This window comes from Bos grunniens, chromosome 6 (genome assembly GCF_055505025.1).
Source record: "Bos grunniens cultivar Pamir isolate PY7600 chromosome 6, Bosgru_T2T1.0, whole genome shotgun sequence".
Taxonomy (NCBI): domain Eukaryota; kingdom Metazoa; phylum Chordata; class Mammalia; order Artiodactyla; family Bovidae; genus Bos; species Bos grunniens.
In genome coordinates, this window is record NC_141170.1 from 17,113,136 (window position 1) to 17,133,771 (window position 20,636).

General features: G+C 39.7%; 1 protein-coding gene across 3 annotated transcripts in view; it reads right to left on the reverse strand.

Annotated features, from left to right (window-relative positions):
* The window catches only part of ARHGAP24 (Rho GTPase activating protein 24), a 614,546-nt gene that overhangs the window by 285,918 nt on the left and 307,992 nt on the right, over positions 1 to 20,636 (reverse strand). For all 3 annotated transcript variants that reach the window (XM_086404970.1, XM_086404972.1, XM_086404971.1), the window contains one exon: positions 14,570 to 14,657. In XM_086404970.1, coding sequence (XP_086261096.1) covers positions 14,570 to 14,657 — 88 coding nt within the window. The remainder of the gene's footprint in view (positions 1 to 14,569; positions 14,658 to 20,636) is intronic.

The window sequence follows — 20,636 nt, forward strand, 5'->3', positions numbered from 1 at the left end:
CAAAGGACAACAACAAAAACAAACCATGGAACAAAATTAAGACGTTTAAATCCAAGGACAATTTGCAGGAAAGACTAGCTAGATATAAAATGTCAGGGCTTTCTCTGGGCAGCCTCCATTTCTATTTCACATGTAGTTTTGTTCATACTTTGGCTGGTAAATCACTCAGGTTTTCCAACCTTTATGAAAGAGATGAGTGGAATTCTGAATTGTGGCTTGGTGTACAAATAGCAAGGTTTGAATTTACGCTTATTTCCTTGAAGAATATGGCTCAAATAGCAAGTAGTAAATGTGAGAAAGAGTTTGCCCCATAAAAAGAGAGGCCTCTGGAAGAACAGTAATATCTCACCTTTTTTACTTTGTCATGATGTGAATTGTGCTCTTCCAAAATACAGATGTTGGAGATCTAACCTCTAGCACCTCAGAATCTGACCCTATTTGGAAAGAGGGTTTTAAAGAGGTTTTTAAGTTAAAATTAGATCATTAGGGTAGGCTCTAAGCCAGTGTTGTGCTGTGCCTAGTTGCTTAGTCCTGTTAGACTCTTTGCGACCTCATGGGCTATATAGCTCACGAGGCTCCTCTGTCCATTGAATTCTCCAAGGAATAGTACTGGAGTGGACTTCGATGTACTCCAGGGGATCTTCCAAACCCAGGGATGGAACCCAGGTCTCCTGAATTGCAGGAGATTCCTTACCATCTGAGCCACCAGGGAATCCCAACCCAACATTACTGGTGTCCTTACAGAAAGAAAAATTAGGACACAGACATACACGGAGGGAAGTGTGTGAAGACAGGGAAAAGGCAGCCATCTACAAGGCAAACAGAGAGCTCTCAGAAGAAATCAATCTTACGACACCTTGATCTTGGACTTTTAGCCTCCAGACTGTGAGAAAATAAATCTCTGCTGTTTAAGCCTCCCAGTCTGTGGTCCTTTGTAATGGCAGCCCTAAGCAGAATAATAGAATAATAAGCACTCTTTCTACTCCTCCGTATTTCTTGTCACAGATACACAAACATGTAGTTTAAAACCACTGCTGGGCTTCCCATGCTCAGTGGTAAAGAATCTGCCTGCAATGCAGGAGACACGGGAGATACAGGTTTGATCCCTGGGTCAGGAAGATCCCCTGGTGGAGGATATGGCAGCCCACTCAAGTATCCTTGCCTGGAGAATCCCATGGACAGAGGAGCCTGGTGGGCTACAGTCCATGGGGTCGCAAAGAGTCATACGCGACTAAGCGACTTAGCAGGCACAAGCATGCATGCACGCCTGTCTGACAGGGAGGTCCGATACCTTCTCTTCCTACCCTGGCCTCCAGGGAGGCCTTCACAGCTTTCTTTGCTCACCTCGTCTTCTCCCCTATGCATCTCTTCTCCTAGGTCCTAGGTTTTTTCGACTCTCAAATATCTAAAGCAAAGAGCTTTGTAGTTACCAAACTATTTAGCAAATCACCTGGAATAAATAGGGGTTTTATAACTCCTAGGTGGCTACTTCAAGTTACTAGTTTTCTTATTTAGGGTGGAGGGATTTTGGCAGGTAGGACCACACGTTTCTGCTGCATCAGGATCTCTCCAGACTTCCATCTGGGCCTTTCTAGGTCTCAGGTCATGGGCTGTGAAGACGGACAATTCTCAAGAAAGGAGGCATTTGAAAAACAGACAGGGCCAAGGAACCCACAAGTCAATAGACAAAGATAACAATCTTTTTAAAGTCAGGATGCCACCCGGGCCTCAGGATGCAGATGGTCCTTGAGGTTTCACTTTTGGAAACATTCAAGACCAGTTCAGCTCAGTTTTATACTGAAAATCAGAATGAGAAAAAGAAGAAAAATGAAAATGGCTACCGTGGTTCCATGAGAGTTGGCGCAGGACGTGAAGTCATGCTGGTTCCATCCTTGCTGCCAGCTATTTCCCACCCTAATTATCAGCAGCTGCTCTGCAGCACACTCGTCCTCCTGATATGCTGCATTTTCTGTGAGACATTTCTTTCTCAGTCCCATATCACTTCTAACCTACAGTTGTTCTCACTGACCACTGCCTTATTCAGACACACTCGTTCTCTAGGACACAGCTCAAGGAAGCCCTGCCACAGAAAAAGAGGAGAAATCCTCTTTTCCTCGTAACAGCCACTGATGTTCTTTTAGCTCTGTACTGTCTGTTTTCTGAGCTTGATTGGGTTGCAAAGGCCTTTATGATTATTGGATAAAAAAAGACAGGTGAACACAAACAGCCTTCAAGGACATAACAGGTCACAGAGAACAACGAGGAGGAAGGGATCACATTCATCCCAACAGATAACTTGTTCATCAACAGCTTCTATCGTGGAAGTACTAAATGACAAGATTGGTGTTGAGTAGTTATGACGGACTGAAGGGAGAGGCAATGCAGACTGCTTTTAAAAGTGGAGTTAATGAACTTCTTCAGTCTCCAGTTTCCTAAGGCATAGAGACAAAGAACGATGATGAAATTAAATACCTCAGAGCTGCAAGGCTGTTTTCATTTTAGCTAATCCAATGAAATCCAATGAAATCATTCTCTGAATGATAAAACTGAGGTCTAGTCTATTTAATAATTCAGTGAACATGCATTGAGCGTATACTACAAGTGAAGTAAATCATAAAGAAGAAAACAAATATTGTTTTTTTAACGCATATATATAAAATCTAGAAAAATGGTACAGAAACCTATGTTTCAGGGCTGAAATAGAAACTCAGACATAGAGACTGGACATATGGAGGAGAAGGGGAGGGTGGGGAAAATTGGGAAAGTAGCGTTGACATATATACACCACCATGTGTAAAATAGATAGCCAGTGGGGAGCTGGAGCGTAATACAGGGAGCTCAGCTCGGTGCTCTGTGGTGGCCTAGAGCAGTGGGATGGGGCTGGGGAAGTCCAAGAGGGAGGGGATATATGTATATATACAGCTGATTCACTTTGTTATAAGGCAGAAACTAAAGCAACACTGTAAAGCAATTATACTCCACTTAAAAAATTAAAAATAGTTATTTTTTTTAAAGTATCACATCTGATGGAGAAGGAAGAGACTACAGATAACACAAGAAACATGAGCCACATGGAGAGGAGAAGGAAATGCAGAGTACACTAACTCTGAAATCCCTAACCGCATTTCTTCATTCGTCGTCTTTTTTTTTCCTAACTCTTGGACACCTGGCTCTGTGGGAGCTAGTGTGTGTGTGCTCAGGTGCTCGGTCGTGTCCAACTTTTTGTGACCCCCAAGGACTGCAGCCTGCCAGGCTCCTCTGTCCTTGGGATTTCCCAGGCAAGAAGAGTGGAAGGGGTTGCCATTTCCTTCTCCAGGGGATTTTCCTGACCCAGGGATCAAATCCGTGTATCTTTGTAGCTCCTGCATTGGCAGACAGGTTCTTTACCACTGAGCCACCTGGGAAGCTGTAAAATAAATCTATTCATATTCTCATTAGTATAAGAAAGCTGCAGCATGTGGTGGTTTTGTGGGCTCAGATGAGTATGAAGCCCAGTTGTAGCATTTATTAGGAATGTGCATTTGTACCACTGTTGAGCAGTGAGGGGATGACATCTATCACAATTGTATTTATATTAAATGAACTGTTGTATTTAAAACCTGACATACATGAGTACAGGGACTGATTCATAATTCAGTAAACATAAGCTCTAAAAATTATGGGAGTGTTTCTCACACTGATGTTAAAGGGAAACTGGTGGGATAGTAGTAGAGATATGCTCATAAATGACAGGTGGGGTGAAAACCAACAGGGCCCTGTGGGGCTTCCAGGCACAGAGGTCTTTTTTGTCCTTCATTTCTTATAGGCAAGGTTCTAGCCTCCACAACCTTCCTTGAATTCCAAAGGGCAAATTAAAACAAAGAAGCCCTAGCTAATCAAGGGAGGAACAGCCAAGAAACCACCTAAGGCAAGATTAAACAAACCAGAGAGGCTCATCAAGATTAGGAGACCCTTGTTCAGAGCCCTAAAATATGACCAAAGCCTTTGCAGCCCTATGGACTGCAGTATGCCAGGCTTCCCTGTCCTTCACCATCCCCTGGAGCTTGTTCAAACCCATGTCTGTTGAGTCAATGATGCCATCCAACTATCTCATCCTCTGCTGTCCTCCTGCCTTCAATCTTTCCCAGCATCAGGATCCTTGACAATGAGTTGGCTCTTCGCATCAGGTGACCAAAGTACTGGAGCTTGTTTCAGCATTAGTCATTCTAATAAATATTTAGGATTGATTTCTTCTAGGATTGACAAGGGCTTCCCTGATAACTCAGTTGGTAAAGAATCTGTGTGCAATGCAGGAAACATTGGTTCAATTCCTGGGCTGGGAAGACCCTTTGGAGAAGGGATAGGCTACCCACTCCAGTATTCTTGCCTAGAGAATCCCCAAGAACAAAGGAGCCTGGTGGGCTATAGGCCATGGGTTGCAAAGAGTTGGACACAACTGAGCGACTAAGCACAGCACACACACTTAGAGCTTTAAGATGCTAATGTACATTGTGAAGAGAAGGGTTTAGGAGAAACATCAAGTTTATTTCATCTTTCAAGGGATGCTTCCATCTCAGAATACTAGTGAATATCACCCCGAATGTGTGTGGGCTGAACAAAGTATGGGGAATGTTTTTCATGTTAGGCACATCCACCCAATCTCCTATTAATGGTATTCATTGCTTCAAAAGCACATCACAGATTTCAGCTCTGGTCAGATCGTAGAGTTCTGAAGGACTTAAGACAGAATTTAAAGTGAGAATTTCAGTTTGGTCACTAAAACATTTTAGATTCATCATGATTGGTGGGGGGAGAAAAAAAGACATTATTCCAAGACGGAGCTTCTAAATAAAAATATTGGCAAAAGCTCCCGAATCATGATGTTGAAGCAGTGGCTAATGCCATGGCCTGGGGAGACAGGCTGTCTCAGAGTTCTAATTTTGGCTCTGGTGGCACCAGTGGGGATTAGTGATTTATAATAGTATCTTCCTGCTCCTTTTCATAGGTTTGCTGTTTTTAATCTAGTACAAGAGTTGGCTAGTTATGGCCCATGGGCCAAATCTGGCTTACTGTCTACATTTTTAACTGATTAGAGAACAAAAATCCAAAGAAGATAACACTTCTTGATATTTGAAAATTATATAAAATCCAAATTTTGGTATGAACAGGTGTCCTTTGCTTTGCAAGGCAAATTCTTAACCACTGGACCACCAGGGAAGCCCAATCAAGTTTTGTTGGAACACAGCCATATATCATTTGTTTATGCTACAATGGCAGAGTTGAATGGTTATAACAGAGACTTTATGGCCAGCAAAGCCTAAAATACCTGCTTTCTTGTTCTTTCTGGAAAATGTTTTCTGACCCTTGAAGTAGGATATAAAATGAATGAAGGAATTAAATGTGAGTAGGTCAACACGTCTACAAACACTGTCAGACATCCTCCTCATATGGACACTTCTCATAAGTGGATCTTAAGATCGGTTTATAAAGTGCTCCAAATGTCTTTTGGTTGACAGGGGAGTAGCTGGAATCTCAAGAAATTACAAACATTTAAAAATGCCCCTTGTACAGATGGCTAACAAACACATGAAAAGATGCTCAACATCACTTATTATCAGAGAAATGCAAATCAAAACCACTATGAGGTACCATTTCACACCAGTCAGAATGGCTGCGATCCAAAAGTCTACAAATAATAAATGCTGGAGAGGGTGTGGAGAAAAGGGAACCCTTTTACACTGTTGGTGGGAATGCAGACTAGTGCAGCCACTATGGAGAACAGTGTGGAGATTCCTTAAAAAACTGGAAATAGAACTGCCTTATGATCCAGCAACCCCACTGCTGGGCATACACACTGAGGAAACCAGAAGGGAAAGAGACACGTGTACCCCAATGTTCATCGCAGCACTGTTTATAATAGCCAAGACATGGAAGCAACCTAGATGTCCATCAGCAGATGAATGGATAAGAAAGCTGTGGTACATATACACAATGGAGTATTACTCAGCCATTAAAAAGAATACATTTGAATCAGTTCTAATGAGGTGGATGAAACTGGAGCCTATTATACAGAGTGAAGTAAGCCAGAAGGAAAAACATAAATACAGTATACTAACGCATATATATGGAATTTAGAAAGATGGTAACAATAACCCGGTGTACGAGACAGCAAAAGAGACACTGATGTATAGAACAGTCTTATGGACTCTGTGGGAGAGGGAGAGGGTGGGAAGATTTGGGAGAATGGCAATGAAACATGTAAAATATCATGTAGGAAACGAGTTGCCAGTCCAGGTTCGATGCATGATGCTGGATGCTTGGGGCTGGTGCACTGGAACGGCCCAGAGGGATGGTATGGGGAGGGAGGAGGGAGGAGGGTTCGGGATGGGGAACACATGTATACCTGTGGCGGATTCATTTTGATATTTGGCAAAACTAATACAATTATGTAAAGTTTAAAAATAAAATAAAATTAGAGAAAAAAAAAATGCCCCTTGTGTTATTTTAATGGCCTCTTTTAAATGTATATTTTAAAGCATTCTAAGTAGGAAGGGAATTTTGAAGCAAACATCTCAAATACATTTTTTTAATAGAAGAATAGACAGTAGTTAAAGCATGCTGATTTTCAATGCATTTATTTAAGTCATGTTCAGAACTACTTGTGTATATAGAAATATGTTTTCATACCATAAACAGTTCCTACTCACATTCTTAAAATGATTTGCACACATTAACCAAGCAAAGGGAAAAAAAATACAAGCTTCAGGGCTGCCTACAGACTTAGGCAGACAAAAAAAGAGATTGTCATATTTGCCTTTGGGTGACAAATTTAATTACATGGATTTCAACTTACAGTACTCACACAAAAGGGATAAAATAAAGGGAGTGTTGTAAATTAAATGCCTTAGCAGCATATTTAACCAGTAATCAAGAAAATAACCAATTTCTATACTAAAATACTATTAAAATATTTCCACATTTTCATATAAAGTAGATGCCAAATACTGGTTTACATTTAGAATGATGGCAAATTAATTTATCCAATAGCATTATTTGATCACCCTAGCAGGAGTTGCAAAACAGACATGGATGAAAAACTTTCCTCACTGATGTCATATAATTATCTCAAAAACTCAGAAAACCGGCTACACTTTTTTCTTTCTCAGAGACACCCATGGATATCTCTCAGAATTATCTATTTCTCAGATGGCCACAGCACAGCTATACAGCACAGCTGCACTGACCGCCTAAATAGCTCACATTTTGGTAAATTAAAAATTTTATAGCCTCCAGAGCCATGAAATGTTCTATCTAGAAAGTTTCTTTTTTTTGGTAAATATATAAAATAGGTCTGTAGAGCTATACAATCATAGAACCAGGGCGGGAAAAACTCACAAGTGAATCAGGGTGGTAAAAGTGAAACACTGATACTACCCCACATTTGTACCCTACATAGTTACAAATAATAGGAAAAAAATTGTCATGTTTATGCAATACGTGTTTAGATGAAATAGATGATGTATAGAACATAGAGACAAATACCTAAATATAGAGACAGAGATAAAGACCAATAACATCTCAGGTCCCTATATTTAAGGTACAGCTCTAAAGCTGGAATCCACATTGGGTTTCAGGGACTCTCTGAAGCCCCCTAAAGTGTTTGCAATTGTGGTAGGTAAACACTTTTTTTTTTTTAAGCAAGAAGATCCATAATTCATTTATTGGACTCTCTAGGCATCCATGTTTTCTAACTTTTCAGTTAGCCCTTGAAAATCCTTCTGGAAAAGAGTTAAAATGGAAATATTTTTCCTTAAAATTTACATAAGTAGTATGTAATTATCTAAGGATATTTAGTAATTAGTATATTCCTGGCTAAAGGTGAGATTAAATGACCCCTTCTCCTTTGTTGAAGGATTAATTTCATTTCCAGGCAGACAAAAATCACTTCAAATTACCCTTCAAATTTTCTCTTTTTTTCTTTGTTCCCATAGCTGCCTCTCATCTTTCACCCCACTTTCTCCTGTGTTCACCTCTTCTTTTCTCTTTCTGTGGGAAGGACGAAAGAGGAAAACCTCCAAGTTTTGGTCATTATTGATTTGGAGCACTGGGCTGAGACTGGGCTTTGGAAATCTGCAATATTGGTAATTGCCCTTAAAACTTGCAATGAGTCTCTGCTTGGACAGCACTGTGCAGGTCACTGGACTAATTCCCAATAAAGGAACAGCATTAGGTCTGCTTATCAGTGCCTAGACAGTGAATGATAACTTGGCCAGGGTGTGGAGGGGTCTAGTGAAGAAGTCAGAACAATTTCAGCAGTGTGAGTTCTGTCACGAACAGTATTGAACTCCAGTGTGTAACAATTTTCTGAAGGAAAAAATTACAGGTTCAGAGTTTTCCTTTGATACAGTTATTTATATACATGAAAGAGCACTGCAGACAAGTGTGCTTTTCTTCCCTCTTTTTCATGAGAGTAGAATTGTGGCCTTCTAACTTTAAGTCAACATCTTTACCCAAGATGCTCCTTGGAAGAAAAGCTATGACCAACCTAGACAGTGTATTAAAAAGCAGAGACATCACTTTGCCAACAAAGGTCCGTATAGGTAAAGCTATGGTCTTTCCAGTATCATGTATGGCTATGAGAGCTGGATCATAAAGAAGGCTGAGCACCGAAGAATGGATGCTTTCAAACTGTGGTGCTGGAGAAGGCTCTTGAGAGTCACTTGGACAGCAAGAAGATCAAGCCAGTCAATCCTAAAGGACATCAACCCTGAATATTCACTGGAAAGTTTGATGCTGAAGCTGAAGCTCCGAAACTTTGGCTACCTGATGCGAAGAGTCAACTCGTTGGAAAAGACCCTGATGCTGGGAAACACAGGGCAAGAGGAAAAGGGGGTGACAGAGGATGAGATGGTTGGATGGCATCACTGACTCAATGGATTTAAGTTTGAGCAAACTCATGGAGATAGCGAAGGACAGGGAAGCCTGGTGTGCTGCAGTTCATAGGGTCGCAAAGAGTCGGATATGACTTAGCGACTGAACAATGACAACAGAAACACTTTTCTGATAGGCTTATACATAAAAATAGTTGCTGTAAATGAAAAAACCTATTCTTACTTCAAGTGCCCAAATTCTCATCCTTAAGCTAAGAGATACAAGTCTATCCACTTCCCTGACTACTAATAAAAAGAGTTCACAAGTTCATTATTTCAAAAACTAGGCCCCAGTCTCTAATACTCTATCTCATATGTTAAGCCAGAATATATATATAAAATCAGTAATAAATTATATATATATATATACACACACACATACACACACACATGCATTTACTAACTACTGTTGGTTATTTGACCTTGATCAAACTACTTCTCTGTTCCTCAGTTTCTTGATCTGGAAATGGATATAATAATAGAGTTGAGGATTAAACAATAATGTAGTGAAGGTTAATTGATACATTTTAAAAGTGTGCAATAAAAAAAGGACAAAACAAACCAAAATAAAAAAAGCCTGTAACATGTCTGGGATACAGAAAGCTGGATACAAGTAAAGCTATAGATACTCTAATGGATACTGTGATGCTTTGTCTAGATTCTAGAGGTTGTTATATTGGCTGCTATGGCTCTCAGAGACTCTCATGGAAAATTTCTCCATTGTAATGCAGAACTGCTTCACCTGGGTTTATTTGTCTCGTCTCCCCGCAGTGAATGACTTTATTAGCTGATGCCAGGAAACAAAGGCTTGGAAACTCAGGTTAAGGTTAGAGGGACTCTAAGAAGTGTCCAAGCTTCAGAGTTCCCCACAGCATCCGCTGAGACCTCAGGTGCTGTGGCGCAGCAGGCCAGCTTCTTCTTCTGCCAGATCCTGCCTTCCTCACATCCTGGGAGATGGAGTATCTCCAGAGAGAACCCCCAGTAAACATCCCAACATAACTCTTCATCCATGTGTATTTGGAATTCAATGTAAGATTATAGGTAGACAAAAAGTTATCGTTCCATTATCCTGAAATTGCTAAGATCTAAATCTGAAGACAAAAGTGCTAAAACCTTAAAACAAAAATCAGTGGAAGTTATGCCTGGCCACTTACCTGTAAGGCTTCCCTGTAGGAGAAAATGCATTTCAGAGAAGGAACCCAAATGCTATCTCCCTGCCCCTGTGTTACCGGAGAAAGACTAGAAAAGAGGAAGTGCCACTTGGATATAACAGTTTTCAAGCCAAACACGGTTTTTTTGAGGAGAAGGGAAAGAATTTCTCTCAACCATCAGAACAAGTCAGGGAAGCACAAGCGAGTAGGTCATCAGTTTTGAAGCTAGATCTGCCACCCAGCTCTTCTCCAAGTTGAAGACTCTCATGAGGCATGAAACCACTGAACTGCTGGGTATGACACTCATGCTTCATGGGGAATGGGGCGAGATGGAAGTACTGAGGGAAGCAGTTTTCATTACCCTTTCTTGGCAGATCAGGATACGTGAGTTTCTGGGTCACCAAATAAGCTCAACGAAAGCAGCTGGCCTTTAAGCCATTTTGTTGCTATGCCACCAGGACCATGCTCAAGGCGGAGGCTCCTACCACACGACGTGCCTTTCTAATTCTAGGGAGATTATATAATCTACACATGCATCAGACGAGAGAGGCAGCATTTGAAGTGGGATGCAATAGCCGTTAGGGTTTCCTAGGTGACGCTAGTGGTACAGAACCTGCCTGCCAATGCAGGAGACCTAAGGGAAGCAGTTTCCATCCCTGAGTCAGGAAGATCCCCAGGAGAAGGAAATGGCAACCCACTCCAGTATTCTTACCTGGAGAATCTCATGGACAGAGGAGCCTGGTGGGCTACAGCCCATAGGGTTGCAGAGTCAGAAATGACTGAAGCAACTTAGCAGGCAAGTAATAGCCAGTCAGTGTTAAGAGGTTATACCACAGGGGTAGCTTCTCTGGAGGAAGATCTCTATCGTCTTCCATCTTTCTCTTGGTATCATTGCCAGAGAGGAAGGCAGAGGAGTAAGAAACAGGATCTGAGGAGCTTCCCTCCACTTCAGGCCCTAGAGCCACAAAGAGGTCTTTGCTGCACCAGGAGGTGCAACGATCCCACACAGCAGGAAGTGAGCCTTCAACACAGCCAAGGCAAGTAGTTACTGCCAACAATAAACCCATTTCATATGCTTGAGTTTCCTCCATAAATCTGGTAAATACATACGCTTCGTTTCCTCCATAAACCTGGTAAATATATACACTTCAGTAAGAACTCAGCACCTTGCGTTACACTTCCAGGTGTTAGGGATCCGGTAATGAGAAGAAAGCTGTGGTTCTTTAACTAGATAAAGTACCTACTTTCTCGTCTCTTTTTACCTGTCTCTGAATTACTACTCCTTTTTCTCCCTCTGGCAGAATATTGTTCTAAGCAAAGACATCATCATTCCATCAATTACTCTGTTTATTTTGTTTTAACATCACAAGGGAAACACGCACAGAACATATTTGGAGAAGCAACGAAACCAACTGCGTTTTCTTTCTTCAAGTTCTATACACGAAGGTCTGCCAGCATTCCTTTCTCAGCCACATTTCCCCAAAGCTTAGCACTTGGCTATGAAAGTTCACTCCAGCCTACAATTTGGCATGTCTGACAGCAAAGTCTTCAAATTTGCCAATTTGGCTAACGTCTCCTTTTTGAGTAGCAAGCAGATAAATAGGAAACAATTGGAGCAAAATGCTATAAATCATGACATAATTCAGAGAGACAATTCATTTCATGGGATAGTAGTCTATAAGAAATTAACCCTAAATTATGAGTTTCTTTTTTCACATACACTTTTTATAAAAGTCTAAAATCTGCATAGAAATGCAATACAAAACAAATGTAATTAAATACTATACAAAGACCTGAACCTCTTAATTCTGTTGAAAAATCTTTTTTCTCTCAGAGTTACACATGATTATTATTTAATTCCACAGGACACTTCAGACTAATGCAAAAACAAAAATGAAATGAAACAAAACTCTGACCTACATAATATATATTGATAAATTATAAAGGTATAACTTTATAGGTGCTGATGGTATATAAATAATATAAATATGCATGTTTTATTTTATATGTATAGATATATATGTGTATATATATGTGTGTGTGTGTACACACAATTTTACACACACATTCATACACAAATGTGTGTGTATGTATATAGTGCTAGAATATTTGGCAGAGCCTTCTGGAGGTATTTGCCATTTTTACTGAAAATCATTACAAGCAGGTATGATTAAAGCATTTAATCCTATTCATTGACTGTAACTTGGGTAGTTGGGCTTAAGACATTTGTCCATAAAGACAGAATTGTGCTGGATATGTAAGTATCATTTGCAGGATGAATTTTCAGAAGTGGTGATCGAGAGAATTCCACAGAGAAAGCCAGTGTAGAATAAGTATGTGTTATGAGGATCTGCAGACAGGCAGTCCTGCAGAAGATTCTATATAAGACATGGATCACATTTCTCCACTCCTTCCCGTCTCCTGCATTTTCTGACAAATGAAAACACTCTTGCAGCTTTCCAGATTCCCCACATCAAACTGTCACACAGTTGGAATAATTAGAAAATAGTATCTTGTTATTCTAACTTACAAAGATAAACCAAATGCCCTGCTATCTTTAAGCAATCTTGATTTTTGCAAAAACTGGTTAAAATCATGTGATACTGATCCTTCCATTCCAATACATGTACGGAGGCATTTGCCTGGGAATTCCATCCTAATGTAGGGACATACCCAAGAGTTCTTATGACCACGACTAATGGCACAAACTCTGGATTCCCAATGCAGCCATAGTGTTTTTCCAGCTCTTTCTTTAAAGAAGCATTTGGCACAAGTCTGTTGTTACTGCCAAAGATGATTCAGAATTATTAAACCTAATTTAGAAGCTACTACATATTGCATTAATTATTCAGGAAGCATCTTTTCAAATGAGCTATGGGCATAGTATGTTTATTTCCATAACTACTGCAGCCACCCTGAACTTCCCTGAAAAAATTACTTTTTTGAAATGACAGCTTTCAGATTCCACACCACACAGTCTTAAACTCCTTAAGCTTTGCTCATTAAAAGCCATTCTGTCTTATGTGTTGTGCATGAAACACATACCCTAGAATTGCAACCTTGGAAAGGAGGTTTTGTGACTTTCTGGGTTTGAAGACACAGCTCTTTCTAGAACAGTGTATGTGAGAACATCTTCACCAAAAAGTGCAATCTCTACACAAATGGGAGACTGCATGAGAAAGTAGACCTTTAGTATTATCGGAGATGAAGAATCAAAGCTGCCAGTTTAATACCATGCTCATTTCAACGCTAACAGGCCTAATGTTTGAGAATAAATAGTGAAATTTCCTCTACTGATACTTCAAAGACTTTGCAACATCTGGAATTTGGTTCCATATAGGGTATTCCACTAAGAAGTAAGTATAACAAGATTTTAATAGAGCAAACAAGATTCAGGTTTCTTACAATATGTTTTCCCTGAGGGGAAACAAATAACACAATGCATCTGACTAACCTTTCTGCACTTGAGCTGCATTAATTAACATTTAGTCATGGATTCCACTGTGAGCCAGATGAACTCAGAGCTACAGCTGTTTTCACTGAGGGAGGAAAATATGCTTTTGCATTTTAGATTCCCAGCATTTACAAATCTGGGGAAAATGTTTTACTGACTGCCTCTGCACCAGCATTATTGATATGCATTATATATTAGTCACACAAATAAATTCACACTCACCCTAAGCTGTGATGAAATCCATGTTAATATTGCATCAACTGGGTCAGTCAGAACCAAAGATATAAAAACCACATTCCTAACTCCCTTTTTCTTATAGCAAGAGTTAAAGAAGGGCTAAGGAACTGACCAAGGAAGTAGATCATGACCTTGAAGAAAGTGTTGCTGGGTGACTCAAAGACTTAAGTGCAGATGAGGTATTCTGAGAGGGGTGGATGCAAATGACTAAAAGAAAAAAAATAAAAAAGTGAACAGATGTTGAAGACTGAAGACATGGAACTTCAGGATCTGATCACTTGGCAGAGATGTCCTCAAATGCTCTAAGCCAAACATGTGGAAGTAGTTGGTTGTGAGCAAACCTGGTGTGACCGATCCTTTGTCAGTCACTGAAGGACGGCTTTTGTTCTGTTGTGATTTTATAGCCAAGGCTCCTTAAAGATGAAATTTTGCGAGGGAACCTGACGGTGAATCAGCTGGGCAAGGCATTCTACCTGGAGCACCTGGTCAAATCCTATACGGTAAGAGAACTGCAGAGTCAGCTTTGCCCCAGTAGTCCCCATAGGAAGGCCGTATCATGCCTTCTGGTCCGCTCTGCAGTCTCATGGACAAATGGAAATCCAGTAGTCATGTGGGTAAATGCATGTGCGTAGGTGTGTTCATTTGTACCAGTGTACAAACCTGGAATCATTAGTCTCTGTGTGAATACCAACCAAATTTGACACTTGCCTCTTCAAATGAATGTTCATAGCCATGACTTGAGAAGAATAAAGGCTGTCTGACCTGTCTTTACCAACATGGAACAGCAATTCTTGAATCAAAGCAGAAAAATACCTTACCTGGAACTACTTCAAAAAGAAACTTCCCTGGGCTCTCTTCATTGCAGGGATGTTCAAGCACTTTATTTCCAGGCAAGAAAATTGTACCCTGTGAACACAAATGCCCTAAATATCAACATCATCAGATGGCAAATATCATCATCAACAGTGAACATCTAAGGTGTGTCTGTAACCCAGTATTTAGTGATATGCCTCTGACTCATTTATATTCCCAGCTAATCAAAAATCATATAACAGCATCATATACATTCAACATTTAACAAATATTTGTTGAGCACCTCATAGATATAAAACACTGTGAGAGGTGCTGAGTACTTTTTTTTTTTTGTAAATTTATTTTAATAGGAGATTAATTACTTTACAATATTGTAGTGATACATTCACATGAATCAGCCATGGATGTACATGTGTTCCCCATCCTTAACCCCCTCCCACTTCCCCCCTCATCCTTCAGGGTCATTTCAATGCATCAGCCCTGAGTGCCCTGTCTCATGCATCGAACCTGGACTGGCAATCTACTTCACATATGATAATACATATGTTTCAATGCTATTCTCTCAAATGATCCCACCCTCACCTCCCACAGACTCCAAAAGTCTGTTCTTTACATCTGTATCTCTTTTGCTATCTCGCATATATTGTCATTGTTACCATCTTTCTAAATTCCATATATATGTGTTATTATACTGTAGTGGTGTTTTTCTTTCTGACTTACTTCACTCTATATAATAGACTCCAGTTTCATCCACCTCAGTAGGACTGATTCAAATGCATTCTTTTTAATGGCTAAGTAATATTCCACTGTGTGTATGTACTACAGTGGAGACTCCTTAAAAAACTGGAAATAGAACTGCCATACGACCCAGCAATCCCACTGCTGGGCATACACACTGAGGAAACCAGAATTGAAAGAGACACGTGTACCCCAATGTTCATTGCAGCACTGTTTACAATAGCTAGGACATGGAAGCAACCTAGATGTCCATCAGCAGATGAATGGATAAGAGAGCTGTGGTGCTCTTTTAAGCATCAATTTATTTAATGTATTCTGTGTGCCAAAACCTTTTACTGAGCATTCAACCAGCATAATATTATTTGTTAGAAAAATCTTACAAGGTAGGTATTATATATCCCCATTTTATAGCTGCAGAAACCAAGGCAGAGGCATTCAATAATACAGCTAATGCTCCCATAGCCTTCTCTTCATTATCTTCTCTCTTTTCTGTTAAATTTTGTTTTCTTTTTTTTTTTTTTTTAATTTTGTTTTTCTATAGTGGATCATTTCCGTCAGTACTGAGACATATTTTAAAAATTACTTCTTTGACTCCACCTTCCCCTCCAGTTCTCATTTCACTTTTTTTCCCTTGCCTAGCAATGAATTCTCTACACTGAATCCATTTATTCATATGGATCCACTGCAGCTTGGTAAATTTTCAATCCTCCATGAACTTGGCTCCTCAGGAACATTCAGCACTATTAACTTTTAACTATTAACTCTTTCTTGATGTCTTTCTTTCCTTGCTGTCTCAGTTTCTCCAGTTTTTCCTTTTATTTTTCTGTTGACTGAGTCTCTTTTGCTGGTAATAACTGGCCTTTAAATGTTAGAGTTTTCCAGAGATTTATCCAATGCTTCCTTCTCCTCTGACTTTATACACTCTTTCTCTAAGCTATCTCATCCGTGCCTATGACTTGAATAATCAACTAGAATCCAAAGAATATCAAATTAATATTTCTATCAAGGACTATCCGACCTCTCGACTTTTGTATCCAAGAGCTTATTTGACATTTCCATTTGGATATTTAAAATGCATCTCCAACTAAACTTAGCAAAATTCAAATGCAGTTAATTTAGGTCCTATTTATATATTCCCTAAAAGGTCTGTATAGACAAAGCTATGGTTTTTCCTGTAGTCATGTACGGATGTGAGAGCTGGACCGTAAAGAAGGCTGAGCACTGAAGAACTGATGCTTTTGAACTGTGGTGCTGGAGAAGAATCTTGAGAATTCCTTGGACTTCAAGGAGATTAAACCAGTCAATCCTAAAGGAAATCAACCCTGAATATTAATTGGAAGGACTTGGAAAGACTGAAGGCAAAAGCAGAAAGGGGCAGCAGAGGATGACACAGTTGAATGGCATCATGAACTCAATGGACATGTCTTTGAGCAAACTCTAGGAGATAGTGAAGGACAATGGAAACTGACATGCTGCAGCCCAGGGGTTGCAAAGAATAGGACATGACTTAGTGACTGAACAACAACTTAGCACCACCTTCCAATCAGTTGCAAAAGCCAGAAACAGAGGACTCATTATCTCTATGGTAGCTCTACTATTCCCTGGTGGCTCAGACAGTAAAGTGTCTGTCTGCAATGCAGGAGACCTGGGTTCAATTCCTGGGTTGGGAAGATCCCCTGAAGAAGGAAATGGCAACCCACTCCAGTATTCTTGCCTGGAAAATCCCATGGACGGAGAAGCCTGGTAGGCTGCAGTCCATGGGGTGGCCAAGAGTTGAGAGGACTGAGCAACTTCACTTTCATTTTCACTTCCACCACGCCCTAGTCCAAGAGACTATATTTCTTATCTGGAATGTGTCAAATACCCCCTCACTGAATTTCTCACATTACTCAAACATCTTTTAATTACTTTTTTTTCCTTAACATGGTCAGAGTGATCTTTAACAGTTTTCTTTTTTTTTTTTTTAATTTTATTTTTAAACTTTACAATATTGTATTAGTTTTGCCAAATATCGAAATGAATCCACCACAGGTATACCTGTGTTCCCCATCCTGAACCCTCTTCCCTCCTCCCTCCCCATACCATCCCTCTGGGTCGTCCCAGTGCACCAGCCCCAAGCATCCAGTATCGTGCATTGCACCTGGACTGGCGACTCGTTTCATACATGATATTATACATGTTTCAATGCCATTCTCCCAAATCTTCCCACCCTCTCCCTCTCCCACAGAGTCCATAAGACTGATCTATACATAAGTGTCTCTTTTGCTGTCTCGTACACAGGGTTATTGTTACCATCTTTCTAAATTCCATATATATGCATTAGTATACTGTATTGGTGTTTTTCTTTCTGGCTTACTTCACTCTGTATAATAGGTTCCAGTTTCATCCATCTCATTAGAACTAATTCAAATGTAGAAACATAAATTTGATCTTGCAATTTTCTTGCTTATTTCTCCAAAGAAGACATACAGATGGCTAACAAACACATGAAAAGATGCTCAACATCACTCATCATCAGAGAAATGCAAATCAAGACCACTATGAGGTACCATTTCACACCAGCCAGAATGGCTGCGATCCAAAAGTCTACAAATAATAAATGTTGGAGAGGATGTGGAGAAAAGGGAACCCTCTTACACTGTTGGTGGGAATGCAAACTAATACAGCCACTATGGAGAACTGTGTGGAGATTCCTTAAAAAACTGGAAATAGAACTGCTTTATGACCCAGCAATCCCACTGCTGGGCATACACACTGAGGAAACCAGAAAGGAAAGAGACACGTGTACCCCAATGTTCATCACAGCACTGTTTATAATAGCCAGGACATGGAAGCAACCTAGATGTCCATCAGCAGATGAATGGATAAGAAAGCTATGGTACATATACACAATGGAGTATTACTCAGCCATTAAAAAGAATTCATTTTAATGATGAATGATGAAACTGGAGACTATTATACAGAGTGAAGTAAGCCAGAAGGAAAAACACCAATACAGTATACTAATGCATATATATGGAATTTAGAAAGATGGTAACAATAACCCTGTGTACGAGACAGCAAAAGAGACACTGATGTATGGAACAGTCTTATGGACTCTGTGGGAGAGGGAGAGGGTGGGAAGATTTGGGAGAATGGCATTGAAACATGTAAAATATCATGTATGAAACAAGATGCCAGTCCAGGTTCGATGCACGATACTGGATGCTTGGGGCTGGTGCACTGGGATGACCCAGACTGATGGTATGGGGAGGGAGGAGGGCTCAGGATGGGGAGCACATGTATACCTGTGATGGATTCATTTTGATATTTGGCAAAACTAATACAATTATGTAAAGTTTAAAAATAAAATAAAATAAAAAAAAATGTCCAAAGGCTTTCCTTTGTCTTAAAATAAAGCTCTGGGTGGGCTTCCCAGCTGGTGCAGTGGTAAAGAATCTGCCAGTCAATACAGAAGACACAAGAGACATGGATTGGAAAAGCCCCTGATGCTAGAAATATTGAAGACAAAAGGAGAAGGAAGCAGCAGGGGATGAGATGGTTGGATAGCATCATTGACCCAATGGACATGAATCTGAGCATGTCCGGGAGAGAGTAGAGGACAGAGGAGCCTGCGGTGCTATAGTCCCTGAGGTCACAAAGAGCTGGACAGGACTTAGTGGCTGAACGAAAACAACAACAAAGCTCTGGGTGGCCTGGCTCCACCTACCCCTCCAAACTAATTTTCCCACACTTACACTTTCAGTACTTTCTATAATCCAGCCAACTGCCCTTCTCTAAATGGCACCATGTTCTCACTTACCTTAGGACTTCTTTCTCTCTTTGTTGTTTTATACCCATCTTCCGGACTGACTACATATAAAGCATACTTGCATAACTTCCTGAATGTTCCTTAGACTAATTTATCACTGTATGTAATTGTTATTTGTAAAATTATTTGATTGATGTCTATCTTCATCATTAAACTATAAAAGAGCAAATGTAATGTGCTTTTTAAATTTTTTATTTATTGACTTATTTTTATCTTATATTTATTTTTATCCTCAAGGTATGTGGGATCTTGGCTCCCCAACCAGGGATCAAACCCATATTCCCTACACTGGCATTGTGGAGTTTTAACCACTGGACCGCCAGGGAAGTCCCAACAATGTATGTTTTGTACCTTAAGCTACCGGCAAAGCCTAGCACTTCGCATGGCAAAAGGTTAACGCTTTAAAAAAGGGTGTATGGTTGAGTCAGTGAGTACTGTTAGTGCAATAAAACCAGTATTCAAAATAAAGCACAATGGGATTCAAAAGCCTATACTCTGTGCACCGTATTGTATTGTCCATTTTCCCAGCTTGAAGCAATATTTAGTTCAAATACTTTACACAACTTTCATTCTACCTTGTTTAGCACAGAAAATTATAGTCATCTTATTGGTCCCTCCATCTGGGCTTAGAGTGATAATGGACAGCACTGTCTAACTAAAACCCAGGGAATTAGAGGTTAGAAGGGTCCCTCCCTGTCTGTACTTTACAAAGTGAGGTATTGGAGGCAGTGCCTTTGTTTTCCTCCTCCAGGAAGTAAAATGTCTTAGTTCTCATCACATCCAATGTTCCCTTGCCTATGGATTCCGTTTTACTTTCTAATGTTTTTTAACAACTTAAGACTTTGAAATATTCATGGTAATTAAGGTCATTATAGAGAGGTTTATACAGAGTATTAAAATCAGTTGTTTCGATTACTAGTGGATTTTACTTACTGAAATGATTTTGTGAAATAATTAAATGTGTGATTTAGCCCAACTTTAGAATATACTACCTAACTTTCAACATAGACAGAGCATTCATTTCTCATTGCATATACATTTGTATGCATGTATATATGACTCATTTAATTCTATGTCTACAGGTTCTATACAGAATCTTAAACTGTATGTGTGCCCTATAAGTTAAATTCAAGCCACTTTTCTGCATAAATTATCCCCCTCCATGAAATCCCAATCCACCTCGCTTGGTAGTTAAAAGAGAGAGTAATGCTATCCTTTGTTGTCTCTTTCGTAGATGAGAAATAACTACTTCTGGCTGAAATTTTCATTTTCATGTTCAAATTTGATATTACACAGGTTTTATATTTTGACAGTTTTCCAAACAAATTGTGATGTAAAAATAATAGTTTATTTACCAGTAGGCAATGTTTAGGACAGGGTATATTGTAATAGACAAACATTTACTGCAGTTACTTCGTTAAGTCATTCAATAAGTAAAATAAAATGCTTTAATTAAAATGCCTAATTTGATCACCTTGTATAGAAACCAAGCAGTTAAAATCTATAACTAAGGGAAAGGTATT